General features: G+C 43.0%; 1 protein-coding gene across 1 annotated transcript in view; it reads right to left on the minus strand.

Moving 5' to 3' along the window:
- The window catches only part of LOC134922728 (cytochrome P450 3A12-like), a 157,445-nt gene that overhangs the window by 60,762 nt on the left and 77,156 nt on the right, over positions 1-19,527 (minus strand). Inside the window, exons 5-6 of the mRNA XM_063920691.1 lie at positions 14,634-14,747; positions 13,883-13,971 (exon numbers count right to left, since the gene is read on the minus strand). Coding sequence (XP_063776761.1) covers positions 13,883-13,971; positions 14,634-14,747 — 203 coding nt within the window. The remainder of the gene's footprint in view (positions 1-13,882; positions 13,972-14,633; positions 14,748-19,527) is intronic.

Below are 19,527 nucleotides of genomic sequence, written 5' to 3' on the forward strand. Positions count from 1 at the left end.
TGCAGTGTCACGCAGGATGGCCCTTCCAAATAACCCTCCCCAAACAGCACATGACGCAAAGAAAAAAAGAGGTGCAATGAGGTAGCTGTGTGAGTAAGATAAGCGACCCTAGTGGCCGACACAAACACCGGGCCCATCTAGGAGTGGCACTGCAGTGTCACGCAGGATGGCCCTTCCAAAAAACCCTCCCCAAACAGCACATGACGCAAAGAAAAAAAGAGGCGCAATGAGGTAGCTGTGTGAGTAAGATAAGCGACCCTAGTGGCCGACACAAACACCGTGCCCATCTAGGAGTGGCACTGCAGTGTCACGCAGGATGGCCCTTCCAAAAAACCCTCCCCAAACAGCACATGACGCAAAGAAAAAAAGAGGCGCAATGAGGTAGCTGTGTGAGTAAGATAAGCGACCCTAGTGGCCGACACAAACACCGGGCCCATCTAGGAGTGGCACTGCAGTGTCACGCAGGATGGCCCTTCCAAAAAACATTCCACAAACAGCACATGACGCAAAGAAAAATGAAAGAAAAAAGAGGTGCAAGATGGAATTGTCCTTGGGCCCTCCCACCCACCCTTATGTTGTATAAACAGGACATGCACACTTTAACCAACCCATCATTTCAGTGACAGGGTCTGCCACACGACTGTGACTGAAATGACGGGTTGGTTTGGACCCCCACCAAAAAAGAAGCAATTAATCTCTCCTTGCACAAACTGGCTCTACAGAGGCAAGATGTCCACCTCATCATCATCCTCCGATATATCACCGTGTACATCCCCCTCCTCACAGATTATCAATTCGTCCCCACTGGAATCCACCATCTCAGCTCCCTGTGTACTTTGTGGAGGCAATTGCTGCTGGTCAATGTCTCCACGGAGGAATTGATTATAATTCATTTTAATGAACATCATCTTCTCCACATTTTCTGGATGTAACCTCGTACGCCGATTGCTGACAAGGTGAGCGGCGGCACTAAACACTCTTTCGGAGTACACACTTGTGGGAGGGCAACTTAGGTAGAATAAAGCCAGTTTGTGCAAGGGCCTCCAAATTGCCTCTTTTTCCTGCCAGTATAAGTACGGACTGTGTGACGTGCCTACTTGGATGCGGTCACTCATATAATCCTCCACCATTCTTTCAATGGTGAGAGAATCATATGCAGTGACAGTAGACGACATGTCCGTAATCGTTGGCAGTCCGGACCAGATGTTAGCATCAGCAGTCGCTCCAGACTGCCCTGCATCACCGCCAGCGGGTGGGCTCGGAATTCTGAGCCTTTTCCTCGCACCCCCAGTTGCGGGAGAATGTGAAGGAGGAGATGTTGACAGGTCGCGTTCCGCTTGACTTGACAATTTTCTCACCAGCAGGTCTTTCAACCCCAGCAGACTTGTGTCTGCCGGAAAGAGAGATCCAAGGTAGGCTTTAAATCTAGGATCGAGCACGGTGGCCAAAATGTAGTGCTCTGATTTCAACAGATTGACCACCCGTGAATCCTTGTTAAGCGAATTAAGGGCTCCATCCACAAGTCCCACATGCCTAGCGGAATCGCTCCGTGTTAGCTCCTCCTTTAATGTCTCCAGCTTCTTCTGCAAAAGCCTGATGAGGGGAATGACCTGACTCAGGCTGGCAGTGCCTGAACTGACTTCACGTGTGGCAAGTTCAAAGGGCATCAGAACCTTGCACAACGTTGAAATCATTCTCCACTGCGCTTGAGACAGGTGCATTCCACCTCCTATATCGTGCTCAATTGTATAGGCTTGAATGGCCTTTTGCTGCTCCTCCAACCTCTGAAGCATATAGAGGGTTGAATTCCACCTCGTTACCACTTCTTGCTTCAGATGATGGCAGGGCAGGTTCAGTAGTTTTTGGTGGTGCTCCAGTCTTCTGTACGTGGTGCCTGTACGCCGAAAGTGTCCCGCAATTCTTCTGGCCACCGACAGCATCTCTTGCACGCCCCTGTCGTTTTTAAAAAAATTCTGCACCACCAAATTCAAGGTATGTGCAAAACATGGGACGTGCTGGAATTTGCCCATATTTAATGCACACACAATATTGCTGGCGTTGTCTGATGCCACAAATCCACAGGAGAGTCCAATTGGGGTAAGCCATTCCGCGATGATCTTCCTCAGTTGCCGTAAGAGGTTTTCAGCTGTGTGCGTATTCTGGAAAGCGGTGATACAAAGCGTAGCCTGCCTAGGAAAGAGTTGGCGTTTGCGAGATGCTGCTACTGGTGCCGCCGCTGCTGTTCTTGCGGCGGGAGTCCATACATCTACCCAGTGGGCTGTCACAGTCATATAGTCCTGACCCTGCCCTGCTCCACTTGTCCACATGTCCGTGGTTAAGTGGACATTGGGTACAGCTGCATTTTTTAGGACACTGGTGAGTCTTTTTCTGAGGTCTGTGTACATTTTCGGTATCGCCTGCCTAGAGAAGTGGAACCTAGATGGTATTTGGTAACGGGGGCACACTACCTCAAGAAATTGTGTAGTTCCCTGTGAACTAACGGCGGATACCGGACGCACGTCTAACACCAACATAGTTGTCAAGGCCTCAGTTATCCGCTTTGCAGCAGGATGACTGCTGTGATATTTCATCTTCCTCGCAAAGGACTGTTGGACAGTCAATTGCTTACTGGAAGTAGTACAAGTGGTCTTCCGACTTCCCCTCTGGGATGACCATCGACTCCCAGCAGCAACAACAGCAGCGCCAGCAGCAGTAGGCGTTACACGCAAGGATGCATCGGAGGAATCCCAGGCAGGAGAGGAATCGTCAGAATTGCCAGTGACATGGCCTGCAGGGCTATTGGCATTCCTGGGGAAGGAGGAAATTGACACTGAGGGAGTTGGTGGGGTGGTTTGCGTGAGCTTGGTTACAAGAGGAAGGGATTTACTGGTCAGTGGACTGCTTCCGCTGTCACCCAAAGTTTTTGAACTTGTCACTGACTTATTATGAATGCGCTGCAGGTGACGTATAAGGGAGGATGTTCCGAGGTGGTTAACGTCCTTACCCCTACTTATTACAGCTTGACAAAGGCAACACACGGCTTGACACCTGTTGTCCGCTTTTCTGTTGAAATACCTCCACACTGAAGAGCTGATTTTTTTGGTATTTTCACCAGGCATGTCAACGGCCATATTCCTCCCACGGACAACAGGTGTCTCCCCGGGTGCCTGACTTAAACAAACCACCTCACCATCAGAATCCTCCTGGTCAATTTCCTCCCCAGCGCCAGCAACACCCATATCCTCCTCATCCTGGTGTACTTCAACACTGACATCTTCAATCTGACTATCAGGAACTGGACTGCGGGTGCTCCTTCCAGCACTTGCAGGGGGCGTGCAAATGGTGGAAGGCGCATGCTCTTCACGTCCAGTGTTGGGAAGGCCAGGCATCGCAACCGACACAATTGGACTCTCCTTGTGGATTTGGGATTTCGAAGAACGCACAGTTCTTTGCGGTGCTTTTGCCAGCTTGAGTCTTTTCAGTTTTCTAGCGAGAGGCTGAGTGCTTCCATCCTCATGTGAAGCTGAACCACTAGCCATGAACATAGGCCAGGGCCTCAGCCGTTCCTTGCCACTCCGTGTGGTAAATGGCATATTGGCAAGTTTACGCTTCTCCTCCGACAATTTTATTTTAGGTTTTGGAGTCCTTTTTTTACTGATATTTGGTGTTTTGGATTTGACATGCTCTGTACTATGACATTGGGCATCGGCCTTGGCAGACGACGTTGCTGGCATTTCATCGTCTCGGCCATGACTAGTGGCAGCAGCTTCAGCACGAGGTGGAAGTGGATCTTGATCTTTCCTTAATTTTGGAACCTCAACATTTTTGTTCTCCATATTTTAATAGGCACAACTAAAAGGCACCTCAGGTAAACAATGGAGATGGATGGATACTAGTATACTTATGGATGGACTGCCGAGTGCCGACACAGAGGTAGCTACAGCCGTGGACTACCGTACTGTGTCTGCTGCTAATATAGACTGGATGATAATGAGATGAAATCAATATATATATATATATATATATATGTATGTATATATAATATCACTAGTACTGCAGCCGGACAGGTAGATAATATATTTATTAGGTAATGATGACTGATGACGGACCTGCTGGACACTGTCAGCTCAGCAGCACCGCAGACTGCTACAGTAAGCTACTATACTATAGTAGTATGTACAAAGAAGAAAGAAAAAAAAAAACCACGGGTAGGTGGTATACAATTATGGATGGACTGCCGAGTGCCGACACAGAGGTAGCTACAGCCGTGGACTACCGTACTGTGTCTGCTGCTAATATAGACTGGATGATAATGAGATGAAATCAATATATATATATATGTATGTATATATAATATCACTAGTACTGCAGCCGGACAGGTAGATAATATATTTATTAGGTAATGATGACTGATGACGGACCTGCTGGACACTGTCAGCTCAGCAGCACCGCAGACTGCTACAGTAAGCTACTATACTATAGTAGTATGTACAAAGAAGAAAGAAAAAAAAAACCACGGGTAGGTGGTATACAATTATGGATGGACTGCCGAGTGCCGACACAGAGGTAGCTACAGCCGTGGACTACCGTACTGTGTCTGCTGCTAATATAGACTGGATGATAATGAGATGAAATCAATATATATATATGTATGTATATATAATATCACTAGTACTGCAGCCGGACAGGTAGATAATATATTTATTAGGTAATGATGACTGATGACGGACCTGCTGGACACTGTCAGCTCAGCAGCACCGCAGACTGCTACAGTAAGCTACTATACTATAGTAGTATGTACAAAGAAGAAAGGAAAAAAAAAAACGACGGGTAGGTGGTATACAATTATGGATGGACTGCCGAGTGCCGACACAGAGGTAGCTACAGCCGTGGACTAACGTACTGTGTCTGCTGCTAATATAGACTGGATGATTGATAATGAGATGAAATCAATATATATATATGTATGTATATATAATATCACTAGTACTGCAGCCGGACAGGTAGATAATATATTTATTAGGTAATGATGACTGATGACGGACCTGCTGGACACTGTCAGCTCAGCAGCACCGCAGACTGCTACAGTAAGCTACTATACTATAGTAGTATGTACAAAGAAGAAAGAAAAAAAAAAAAACACGGGTAGGTGGTATACAATTATGGATGGACTGCCGAGTGCCGACACAGAGGTAGCTACAGCCGTGGACTAACGTACTGTGTCTGCTGCTAATATAGACTGGATGATTGATAATGAGATGAAATCAATATATATATGTATGTATATATAATATCACTAGTACTGCAGCCGGACAGGTAGATAATATATTTATTAGGTAATGATGACTGATGACGGACCTGCTGGACACTGTCAGCTCAGCAGCACCGCAGACTGCTACAGTAAGCTACTATACTATAGTAGTATGTACAAAGAAGAAAGAAAAAAAAAAACCACGGGTAGGTGGTATACAATTATGGATGGACTGCCGAGTGCCGACACAGAGGTAGCTACAGCCGTGGACTAACGTACTGTGTCTGCTGCTAATATAGACTGGATGATAATGAGATGAAATCAATATATATATATGTATGTATATATAATATCACTAGTACTGCAGCCGGACAGGTAGATAATATATTTATTAGGTAATGATGACTGATGACGGACCTGCTGGACACTGTCAGCTCAGCAGCACCGCAGACTGCTACAGTAAGCTACTATACTATAGTAGTATGTACAAAGAAGAAAGAAAAAAAAAAACACGGGTAGGTGGTATACAATTATGGATGGACTGCCGAGTGCCGACACAGAGGTAGCTACAGCCGTGGACTAACGTACTGTGTCTGCTGCTAATATAGACTGGATGATTGATAATGAGATGAAATCAATATATATATGTATGTATATATAATATCACTAGTACTGCAGCCGGACAGGTAGATAATATATTTATTAGGTAATGATGACTGATGACGGACCTGCTGGACACTGTCAGCTCAGCAGCACCGCAGACTGCTACAGTAAGCTACTATACTATAGTAGTATGTACAAAGAAGAAAGAAAAAAAAAAACCACGGGTAGGTGGTATACAATTATGGATGGACTGCCGAGTGCCGACACAGAGGTAGCTACAGCCGTGGACTAACGTACTGTGTCTGCTGCTAATATAGAGTCTAGACTGGATGATAAATTATTGATAATGAGATGAAATCAATATAATATCACTAGTACTGCAGCCGGACAGGTACTATATATATTTATTATGTAATGACTGATGACGGACCTGCTGGACACTGTCAGGTCAGCACAGCACCGCAGACTGCTACAGTAAGCTACTATAGTAGTATGTATAAAGAAGAATGAAAAAAAAAAAAAAACCACGGGTAGGTGGTATACAATATTATATATATATATATATTATATACAATTATATATATATATATATATATATATATATTAAACTGGTGGTGATTGATTATTAAACTGGTGGTCACTTCAGGTCACGTTGCAACTTGCAACTAGTACTCCGAGGCCTAAGCAGACAATCACAAAATATATTATTATACTGGTGGTCAGTGTGGTCACAACAATGGCAGTGTGGCACTGACTCTGGCAGCAAAAGTGTGCACTGTACGTTATATGTACTCCTGAGTCCTGCTCTCAGACTCTAACTGCTCCCCACTGTCAGTGTCTCCCCCACAAGTCAGATAATACACTTACAGTCACACTATCTAATCTATAAATATCACTTCAGCAAGTAGTATAGTAGTATACAGTATAGTAGTACTCCTCCTAATAATGCTCCCCAAAATACTGTGTCTCTCTCTTCTCTAAACGGAGAGGACGCCAGCCACGTCCTCTCCCTATGACTCTCAATGCACGTGTGAAAATGGCGGCGACGAGCGGCTCCTTATATAGAATCCGAGTCTCGCGATAGAATCCGAGCCTCGCGAGAATCCGACAGCGTGATGATGACGTTCGGGCGCGCTCGGGTTAGCCGAGCAAGGCGGGAAGATCCGAGCCTGCTCGGACCCGTGTAAAAAAACCTGAAGTTCGGGCGGGTTCGGATTCAGAGGAACCGAACCCGCTCATCTCTAGGAAATATGTGCCTTTTCAGGTTTATCTCAAGTTGTTTGTTAGACATTTATAATTCCTGAGAAATGATAATAAATTTGTGCATTATAAAAAAAAACAACACACACTGTAAATGATTGCAATATTAGAAATCACTGATGAGATCCAAGGCCTGTATAAAGCATTTTTTTCCTGCAGCCTAATGCCTTTATTAGGTCACAACTACACATACAGTGTAATATGGGCTTTATAAATATATATACAATATATATATATATATATATATATATGAAAGCGTGATGGCGGCACTCAGAGATTTGCAAAGTGCTTACAAAATGCTGTTTATTTCAACGTTTCGGGCTCCTGCCCGTCGTCAGGAACATACAAACAAAAACTGTGCAATACATACAATTCTTATATACCCTCCCCAACAAGAACATAATTACCTGATCAGTCGCAGCTGGATACCATCTCTCCCGCGTGTAATGCTGACAGGGAAGATCTCAGGGTCTCCGGTCGTCTCAGCAGTGACGTCAAGAGCGTGCGCCGTCCTACTTCTGCTACCATCGTCAACGTTTGCCTGTTACCTAGGCAACGTTAGCTGCACGGTCCGGTTACTGCTAATTGCCTTCAAGGATTCCCGTCACTTCCCTGCTGTTGACAACGTAAGAAGGGGCTCGTTCGCAGCAACCAATCAGATACCTTCACAACACCCAATATCCGTGATCTAAAAAATAAATCATGTTAAAAACATTATTGTTAAAATTACAAGCTAATCAAATGCATTCTAATGAGGGTGGAATGCAGGGCAAACAGCCTAACTGAGCATGAGGCTATATATAATTAGGAAAATTAGCTAGCTAAACGAGAAGAAAAAAAAAAAAAAAAAAAAAATATATATATCTACAAAAAACATTGTAGACCCAAGGAGTCGTTAAGACCCCTTGGGGCCAAAGTCTCCAATGTATGAATCCATTTACTTTCTAGTTGAAGTAACTTTTTCTTCCTGTTACCGCCTCTCTGATTCAATGGCACATGGTCTATCAATTTTATTTTAATACTGGCTATACTATGATTGACTTCAGCACAGTGTCTGGCCACTGGCTGGTCACTAGTGCCAGACTCCAGGGCTGCCTTAATGGCGGATCGATGTCCTGCCATTCTTTCCCTGAATTGTCGTTCTGTCTTGCCCACATAGTAAAAACCACATGGGCAAGACAGAATGTAAATGACAAATTTGGTGGTACATGTGAGGGCATGCCGTATAGTAAATTTCTTCCCAGAATGTGGGTGTAAAAATGAATCACCTGGTATGATCGATCTGCATGTAGTGCATCCTAGACAACGGTGGCATCCAGTTTTTTGACTGAGAAAATGTGACACCGTTGCTTGTTTTTTAAGTTTGGTAATATCTCTTTTAACTAGCAGATCACTGAGGTTCCTGCCTCGGGTATAACAGGGTAGAAGTCTAGTACCTGTGAGGGCTGGTAGACCTCTATCTGTATTAATGATGGGCCAAAACTTTTTGGCATATTGTTTTGTAAATTTACTTTTAATATTAAATCTGTTAACCCACGGCAGAAATTGTTGACCTTCAGTATGTGTTCCACTGGTATGTAATGTTACATGTCTGGGCATATTCAGAACCCTATCTCTGGTTCTTTCCAACAGTTTGTGTGGATATCCCCTTTTACGGAATTTATCCACCATGTCATTCATATCCTGTATTGTTTGTAAAGGATCACTGGTGATTCTCCTTACTCTTAACATCTGTGAATAGGGTAACCCATCACGTAATGACTGGGGATGGAAGCTATCATGTCTGAGTATAGTGTTTCTATCAGTTTCCTTGATATAAATGGATGTGTTGATGCCCTCATTAGTCCTAGTGATGTTGACATCTAAGAAGTGTACTGTAGTAGGGGAGATGGTATAGGTCAGTTGTACTGCATGTCCGGTCACATTGTGATTGATAATTAACTCATTCAATTGTGACTCCGTGCCAGTCCAGAAGATCAGAAGATCGTCTATGTACCTCCGGTACAACCTAAGGTGTCTACAATCATGAAACAGTGTTTTTTCTACCATAATCATGTATGCGTTTGCGTACGATGGGGCCACGTTGGACCCCATCGCACAACCCGCCACTTGTAGGTAGAATTTAGAATCATAGATGAAGTAGTTTTTAGTTAATACCAGTTTAAGAAGCTCCAAAAAGAATTCTACTGGTGGACCTTTGTAGTGTGTGTTATTAGTGAGTAACTCCTGAACTGCTTGTAAGCCCTCAGTGTGCGGTATGCTTGTGTACAGGCTGTGGACATCAGCACTGCACAATAGCATGTCCTGTGGCGGTGTCCCAAAATTCTCCAATGTTAATAACAATGCTGTCGTGTCTTTCAAGTATGACTCAGCATGTTGAATGCAAGGATTAAGTAAGGAGTCTAAATATACCGCTATTGGTTGAAATAAAGAACCCCTGGCAGAGATGATTGGTCTACCAGGGGGTCTTTCTAATCTTTTGTGAATTTTGGGTACTGTATAGAAGGCTGGTGCTACTGGACACTCAACCATTAACGCTTGCTTAAGTTCTGTAGAAATGTAACCCTTAGATACTGCTGTATATAGTAACTTGTCTAGAACTTGTTTAAATTCAAAGGTAGGGTCCTTGGTTAATAGTGCATAAGTGCTGGTGTCAGCCAATTGTCTGTTGCACTCTGTGTCATAGTCCTGTACAGCCTGTACTACCACAGCTCCGCCCTTGTCAGCTGTTCTTATTACTATATCAGTGCGTGAACTTAGATCTGTAATGGTTTGCCTTTCCTCCTGTGTGAGATTGTTACTCAAAGGCATGTTTCTTGGAATGTCCGTACCTAGTTGGTCCATAAGTCTAGTGAAGGTCTTGATTGCAGGACTGTTACTGATCGGGTCAAACTGTGTCCTAGGTTGAATCTTTCTTAGCTTCTCTGGTATATCGCTGTTGCGTTCTTTTTCGGACGCCAATTTAGAATCTTTAAAATGTTCCTTCAATCTGAGTGAACGATTTAATTTGTAAGTGTCTATTTTCCATTGAAAACTGTCAAAATTGGTAGTTGGTACAAACGATAAACCCCGTGAAAGAATGGAGATTTCCTGTGGTTTTAACGGGGTAGGTGAGAGGTTAAATACATTATCTATCTTTTCTTTGGAGGCCTGCCTTTTGTACTGCCTCTCGTTTTGTCGCCCCCTCCGCGTCCTCTTGTTGTTGGGGTTTTGATGGCTGCTCGGGTGGTAACCCCTAAAGGGTGTTTCTGTGATGTGGAAGTAGATGCTTGGGGCTCCGTTTCGCTTGCCGAGGTGCTGGTGTCAATGCGTACTTGTCTTTCCCTATAAGGGCGTCTGGAACGGAATGCAGGCCTATTGGCGGCTGTATTGTTGGTAGAATTTAGCCAAGAGTACACCTGATGTTTCTGGTAGTCCTGTTGGACCTTTTTGTACTTTTCTTTTTTAAATTTTATTAAATCCTGTTTGTGCTTTTCCACTTGGCTAGAAAGCTTAGTCAGCCAGTTTTCCTCCGTATCCTTTTCAAGTTTCTCTTTATGTTGTTGTTCAAAGTTCTGTATTTTCTCCTTAACTGCATTAAGCTCCCTGGTGGATTCTTCAATTACTGCCAGTATTAAGTCCATTGAACATTTGTTCAGTATTGCGATCCACTTGCGGCAAAATGGTATCGAATACCTCCCAATAGTCGGCATATTGCGTATTCTGAAGCCTCTGGGGATTAACTTATCCCTGTAGTAATCTGACAATGTTATGCCATGGTAGTAGAAATCTACTTCCCGCTTTTTCAGGTTAAATAAATCCTGAAAAAGGTCCGCGGGGGTTTGACTGCTGGTGTCCTCTGAAAATTTGGCTTTACAGATCTAAGTTCACGCACTGATATAGTAATAAGAACAGCTGACAAGGGCGGAGCTGTGGTAGTACAGGCTGTACAGGACTATGACACAGAGTGCAACAGACAATTGGCTGACACCAGCACTTATGCACTATTAACCAAGGACCCTACCTTTGAATTTAAACAAGTTCTAGACAAGTTACTATATACAGCAGTATCTAAGGGTTACATTTCTACAGAACTTAAGCAAGCGTTAATGGTTGAGTGTCCAGTAGCACCAGCCTTCTATACAGTACCCAAAATTCACAAAAGATTAGAAAGACCCCCTGGTAGACCAATCATCTCTGCCAGGGGTTCTTTATTTCAACCAATAGCGGTATATTTAGACTCCTTACTTAATCCTTGCATTCAACATGCTGAGTCATACTTGAAAGACACGACAGCATTGTTATTAACATTGGAGAATTTTGGGACACCGCCACAGGACATGCTATTGTGCAGTGCTGATGTCCACAGCCTGTACACAAGCATACCGCACACTGAGGGCTTACAAGCAGTTCAGGAGTTACTCACTAATAACACACACTACAAAGGTCCACCAGTAGAATTCTTTTTGGAGCTTCTTAAACTGGTATTAACTAAAAACTACTTCATCTATGATTCTAAATTCTACCTACAAGTGGCGGGTTGTGCGATGGGGTCCAACGTGGCCCCATCGTACGCAAACGCATACATGATTATGGTAGAAAAAACACTGTTTCATGATTGTAGACACCTTAGGTTGTACCGGAGGTACATAGACGATCTTCTGATCTTCTGGACTGGCACGGAGTCACAATTGAATGAGTTAATTATCAATCACAATGTGACCGGACATGCAGTACAACTGACCTATACCATCTCCCCTACTACAGTACACTTCTTAGATGTCAACATCACTAGGACTAATGAGGGCATCAACACATCCATTTATATCAAGGAAACTGATAGAAACACTATACTCAGACATGATAGCTTCCATCCCCAGTCATTACGTGATGGGTTACCCTATTCACAGATGTTAAGAGTAAGGAGAATCACCAGTGATCCTTTACAAACAATACAGGATATGAATGACATGGTGGATAAATTCCGTAAAAGGGGATATCCACACAAACTGTTGGAAAGAACCAGAGATAGGGTTCTGAATATGCCCAGACATGTAACATTACATACCAGTGGAACACATACTGAAGGTCAACAATTTCTGCCGTGGGTTAACAGATTTAATATTAAAAGTAAATTTACAAAACAATATGCCAAAAAGTTTTGGCCCATCATTAATACAGATAGAGGTCTACCAGCCCTCACAGGTACTAGACTTCTACCCTGTTATACCCGAGGCAGGAACCTCAGTGATCTGCTAGTTAAAAGAGATATTACCAAACTTAAAAAACAAGCAACGGTGTCACATTTTCTCAGTCAAAAAACTGGATGCCACCGTTGTCTAGGATGCACTACATGCAGATCGATCATACCAGGTGATTCATTTTTACACCCACATTCTGGGAAGAAATTTACTATACGGCATGCCCTCACATGTACCACCAAATTTGTCATTTACATTCTGTCTTGCCCATGTGGTTTTTACTATGTGGGCAAGACAGAACGACAATTCAGGGAAAGAATGGCAGGACATCGATCCGCCATTAAGGCAGCCCTGGAGTCTGGCACTAGTGACCAGCCAGTGGCCAGACACTGTGCTGAAGTCAATCATAGTATAGCCAGTATTAAAATAAAATTGATAGACCATGTGCCATTGAATCAGAGAGGCGGTAACAGGAAGAAAAAGTTACTTCAACTAGAAAGTAAATGGATTCATACATTGGAGACTTTGGCCCCAAGGGGTCTTAACGACTCCTTGGGTCTACAATGTTTTTTGTAGATATATATATTTTTTTTTTTTTTTTTTTTTTCTTCTCGTTTAGCTAGCTAATTTTCCTAATTATATATAGCCTCATGCTCAGTTAGGCTGTTTGCCCTGCATTCCACCCTCATTAGAATGCATTTGATTAGCTTGTAATTTTAACAATAATGTTTTTAACATGATTTATTTTTTAGATCACGGATATTGGGTGTTGTGAAGGTATCTGATTGGTTGCTGCGAACGAGCCCCTTCTTACGTTGTCAGCAGCAGGGAAGTGACGGGAATCCTTGAAGGCAATTAGCAGTAACCGGACCGTGCAGCTAACGTTGCCTAGGTAACAGGCAAACGTTGACGATGGTAGCAGAAGTAGGACGGCGCACGCTCTTGACGTCACTGCTGAGACGACCGGAGACCCTGAGATCTTCCCTGTCAGCATTACACGCGGGAGAGATGGTATCCAGCTGCGACTGATCAGGTAATTATGTTCTTGTTGGGGAGGGTATATAAGAATTGTATGTATTGCACAGTTTTTGTTTGTATGTTCCTGACGACGGGCAGGAGCCCGAAACGTTGAAATAAACAGCATTTTGTAAGCACTTTGCAAATCTCTGAGTGCCGCCATCACGCTTTCATATACTGGGACGCTGAACCCCTGGACGGCACCGGAGTGATTATTTTAAGCAACAGCAAAAGTTAGTGCCGGATGTTTGCACATATATATATATATATATATATACCTGCAGGTGGGATATCTGACGAAAGGACAAATTCCATTTCTCAAGCCTCAACTGTAACAGGAGTTTGAATATTATTGTCTAAGTCATCCAGAGTGCCCTTACTCTTTGCTCTCTCCCTTACTCTGTCTCTATATAAGCATTTTTATAGCTCTTCATAGTTAAATGAATGCTAGCAGCAATAAAACTTCAATTGTATAAAGTACTAGATCATATTCTTCTTTTTCATTCAGTGTTACTACTGTACCTTACATTCTGAATTAGGTCAATAGAAACTTTACAGGCCACATACTTACTGCTTCATGTCTATAAACTCTTTGTTACCCACTTTCTTCCACACATTCTTCACTAAAAGTTGTCCATAATTTTGTATTATTGGGAACATCTGTAAGGATGACAGTGAATTTAATTAAGACGTCCTAAGTCTTTTAGCTCAAATATGGAGAAAAGCTAGAATTCCATATTTATATATGGTAGCCTTACTTAATAAAGATTGAAAAATGTAAAAAAAAAAAAAAAAAACATTCTTGATGACTTCTTCATCAACTTCCACAAAAGAAATGAAAACTGCATCCCTACTTAAATAAGATAACATCTATGAATGTTGACTTTCCTGTATATAAAGTAGAGATGTGTGGGTTCGGATTTACTCGGTCTTTAACGATAAATTAACACAATTTCGAATTTATCCAGATTTTTCTTAGTGGCCATCCAAAACACATGTGAGTCGGACAGCCAATAAGATACCCTTTTGAGATCCGAGTAAATCAGGGGTAAATATGAACTCGCACATCTCTAATATAAAGCTGGTTAAAAAATACATTCTGAATAATATCAAAAACGTTCCAATTTTACTTGAAAGTCTCTGCTATGTCATGCAATTATAGTTCAATCATGTATAGCTAGGACAGAAGTCGGCAACCTAGGACTATAGAGCAACTTATAGACCAACAACAGCCTTCTTCTCCAGATGTAGGGTCTTTATGCTTTTCTGTTTCTTATAACACCTGTCACACACATACTGTATCTGTTACATATATACTTTACCTGCTTTAGTTTACCACTGGTGAATGTAGGAGATAGGACAGTTCGTATCCTCTTCCACTGCTCATCCTCAGCAATTGATACAGCAGAGCTTAGGGGTCCGTTTAAGCCAAAATCCTAAATTACAAATCAGCACTGTGTTACTGTGCTCACATTTGCAGTTACCAAGGCAACCACCAATAATAATCGGCTTTTTAGGTGAGTACAATTAAGCCTAGTCAGGCTTTCATCTTTATAAATATATATTTATATATTCTCTTGTTAAGTCGCACTCACATCTGCAGCACCTCCATAGCAACAGCTGGGGTAACACCCAGAACTGACCTGTCGATCAATCTTCATAGAGCAAAATGCAGGGGTACTACTCACCAGACTTTATTAGCTTCACAAACAAAGTGTTTATTTCTTACATATCCAAGGCATAAAACTCCTCACTTCCTCAACGTTTCGGTCCTGGCACGGACCTTTGTCAAGAGGATAGACCAGATCACACCAAGTGTACAATTCCCATTGCAGCATACTCACCTGTAGCCTGTGGCTCCCTGAAATACCCTGCACTAATCCGAAATTTGCACCAGAAGCCGCACTTCCGCGTTCCAGCTGGAATGCAACATGCGTCACTTCCGGTCGCTGGGAAGCATCCTGTTAAGTAGTATGTATTCATATGTAGCTACTTAGAACAATCAAACCTGCGTTACTGTACTTAGTACGTCACCTTTTGTTTGATAAGAGGCGGTTAACATGAATGGCATAAATTCCCACAGTACTACTGAGCAGGATGCTTCCCGGTGACTGGAAGTGATGCACGCTGCGTTCCAGCTGGAACGTGGAAGTGCGGCTTCTGGCGCAAATTTTAGATTAGTGCAGGGTATTTCAGGGAGCCACAGGCTACATGTGAGTATTCTGCAATAGAATTGTACACTTGGTGTGATCTGGTCTATCCTCTTGACAAAGGTCCGTGCCAGGACCGAAACGTTGAGGAAGTGAGGAGTTTTATGCCATGGATATGTAAGAAATAAACACTTTTGTTTGTTAAGCTAACAAGTCTGGTGAGTGCCCCTAGCATTTTGATATATATATATATATATATATATATATATATATATATAGTTCTCCAAAGACGGCATAACACGGCACTCGCAGGGTTAGTAAATAGGCAAAAAAATGCTGGTTTATTTAGTGACGTTTCGGAGCTCTTAGCTCCTTCTTCCAGACCACACCAAGTACAAAAAAACATACAGACACTTACCCCTTGAAATACCCTCCTCCATCAGCGCCGCACATCGCGCCCGGTCACACCTGAGGTTCGGATCCCATCCCGATGACATACTTCCGGTCTGGTGCTTCCGGTCGTTGTCATAGAGACCACCCTGCTTGCGTTCCATCCCGGAAGTCGCCCTGGAAACCCGATCTCCAGCGCCCGTCAGCCCGTATTAGCAGCCGCTGAAATACATTAAAAACAAACATTAATCCAGTGATATAGTTTACAAACATCATCCAGGAGAGAACATATATCATATAAATATAGATATTGCTATAGAGAGCAGTATATTATTCTGCACAGTTTAAACATAGGTTAAATATATTCCCAGGCAGATGGTGATATCCAATGCACCCTAATTAGTGATTTAAATCTACCAAAGATAACTATGGCATTCCATGTACAATAAATACTTTATATAGACGGTATGGAATACACATATCACATTATACTGTTCCAGTTAATTTTTTCATTAAGGCCAAACGGAGCCATGGTGTTCAATCTGAACATCCATCTGGCTTCACATAGTAACAGTGCTTTGCTGCGATCACCTCTACGTAGGGATTCTGGAACATGATCGATCATGAAGTAGCGTAACTCTGATAACAAATGGCCATTATTTTTAAAATGCCTAGCTACTGGTTGGTCAATTGATTTACCTGATAATGATAAATCGATGCTGGAGCGATGAAGAGCCATACGTTCCCTGAAACTGCGGGTGGTCTGTCCCACATAGTATAATCCGCATGGGCAGACAACAACATATACCACGTACGAGCTTTTACACGTCAAGACATGACGAATCTCGAACAATTTCTCCGTATGGGGGTGTTTAAAACTTTTACAGGGTGACATATATTGGCAAGTAACACAGTTGAAGCAGCTGTAACAACCAGGTTTTTTGAAGTGTACGTTAGGGTGTCTGGGGATACCTCTACCCGAAATATCGGTTTTTACCAACCTGTCTTTCAGGTTACGACCGCGTTTAAACGCGGCCATCGGTCTAACATCTTTAAAACATGGCAGATCACTATCAGATTTAACAATTGGCCATAGTGCTTTTGTGGCACGATCAATGATGGGACTTGCCACCGTAAAGGTACTCACCCATGGAATTACCTTCTCGTTTTTCCTTCTATTTGATTTGAGTAATTCAGACCTCGACATCCCTATCACCTGTTGTTTTTGTAGTTGCAACAGATCGTGGTCATAGCCACGAGCTCTAAACTTATCAATCAAAATGTCAAGATCGTTAGAGATTTTTGACATGTCACTGGTGATTCTCGCCACCCTCATCATCTGGGACAATGGTAGTCCCCGTTTCAGAGATCCCGGGTGATGACTCCCCGCCAGGAGGAACGTGTTACGATCCACGTCCTTGAAATGGACGCCGGTCTCAACACGACCCTCACTGACACGGACCACCACATCTAGGAACTGAATCTCCTCCACACTATGGGAGTACGTGAATTTAATGGTTGTGTCCATCCCATTGACCTCCTGCATCAATTGTTCAAACGCACAGACCCCCCCGGTCCACAGGATAAAAATATCATCTATGTACCGGGTGTATCTGAGTATATTACAACTGACCTCTGGCCTATTCAGAAACATCATATCCTCCATGTCAAACATGTAAACATTCGCGTACGCCGGGGCCACTGCCGACCCCATTGCGCAGCCGCGTAACTGTACATAGTAATTACTGTCATATAAGAAATAATTATTTTTTAGTGTTAATTCAAGTAATTCCAAAAACAAGCCATGATTAAATATAGACTCATCAAGAAACTGATGTAAAAACCGCCTCATCGACGCTAGCCCCCCCGTGTGGGGGATTGAAGTATACAGGCTAGATACATCCAAACAACATAATAATGTCCCCTTTGGTACTACATCAATCTCCATCAATAATTTGATGAAGCTGGTTGTGTCTTTTAGAAAAGATTCCTTTAATAGTAGCAGTGGCTGTAAAATAAAATCTAACAGTTGAGCAACCGTTTGCAATAGGGATTCCCGAGCAGAGATAATCGGCCGGCCTGGGGGGTTTGCCATGTTCTTGTGCAACTTCGGCAATGTGTATAGAACTGGGACCTTAGGGAATTCTTTATAAAGAATTTTATGCAGAGCTGGAACAATAACACCCTCTCGGACCGCCCCATCCAATAACACTCGTAGTTCCATCTGGAATCTCTTGGTCGGATCGGAAGAGAGTTTTTTGTATACACTTGTCTCCCCTAGTTGCCTTTCAATCTCACATCTGTACTCTTGGATTCCCTGAATAACAATGGCTCCGCCTTTGTCGGCGGGCCGAATGATGATGTCTTCATAACTAGCAAGATCTTGTAACGCTGCGGTTTCTGCTCTAGATAAGGCGGTTTTTACATCAGTTTCTTGATGAGTTACTCAGATACACCCGGTACATAGATGATATTTTTATCCTGTGGACCGGGGGGGTCTGTGCGTTTGAACAATTGATGCAGGAGGTCAATGGGATGGACACAACCATTAAATTCACGTACTCCCATAGTGTGGAGGAGATTCAGTTCCTAGATGTGGTGGTCCGTGTCAGTGAGGGTCGTGTTGAGACCGGCGTCCATTTCAAGGACGTGGATCGTAACACGTTCCTCCTGGCGGGGAGTCATCACCCGCGATCTCTGAAACGGGGACTACCATTGTCCCAGATGATGAGGGTGGCGAGAATCACCAGTGACATGTCAAAAATCTCTAACGATCTTGACATTTTGATTGATAAGTTTAGAGCTCGTGGCTATGACCACGATCTGTTGCAACTACAAAAACAACAGGTGATAGGGATGTCGAGGTCTGAATTACTCAAATCAAATAGAAGGAAAAACGAGAAGGTAATTCCATGGGTGAGTACCTTTACGGTGGCAAGTCCCATCATTGATCGTGCCACAAAAGCACTATGGCCAATTGTTAAATCTGATAGTGATCTGCCATGTTTTAAAGATGTTAGACCGATGGCCGCGTTTAAACGCGGTCGTAACCTGAAAGACAGGTTGGTAAAAACCGATATTTCGGGTAGAGGTATCCCCAGACACCCTAACGTACACTTCAAAAAACCTGGTTGTTACAGCTGCTTCAACTGTGTTACTTGCCAATATATGTCACCCTGTAAAAGTTTTAAACACCCCCATACGGAGAAATTGTTCGAGATTCGTCATGTCTTGACGTGTAAAAGCTCGTACGTGGTATATGTTGTTGTCTGCCCATGCGGATTATACTATGTGGGACAGACCACCCGCAGTTTCAGGGAACGTATGGCTCTTCATCGCTCCAGCATCGATTTATCATTATCAGGTAAATCAATTGACCAACCAGTAGCTAGGCATTTTAAAAATAATGGCCATTTGTTATCAGAGTTACGCTACTTCATGATCGATCATGTTCCAGAATCCCTACGTAGAGGTGATCGCAGCAAAGCACTGTTACTATGTGAAGCCAGATGGATGTTCAGATTGAACACCATGGCTCCGTTTGGCCTTAATGAAAAAATTAACTGGAACAGTATAATGTGATATGTGTATTCCATACCGTCTATATAAAGTATTTATTGTACATGGAATGCCATAGTTATCTTTGGTAGATTTAAATCACTAATTAGGGTGCATT

The sequence above is a fragment of the Pseudophryne corroboree genome, chromosome 1, assembly GCF_028390025.1.
Source record: "Pseudophryne corroboree isolate aPseCor3 chromosome 1, aPseCor3.hap2, whole genome shotgun sequence".
Classification (NCBI taxonomy): domain Eukaryota; kingdom Metazoa; phylum Chordata; class Amphibia; order Anura; family Myobatrachidae; genus Pseudophryne; species Pseudophryne corroboree.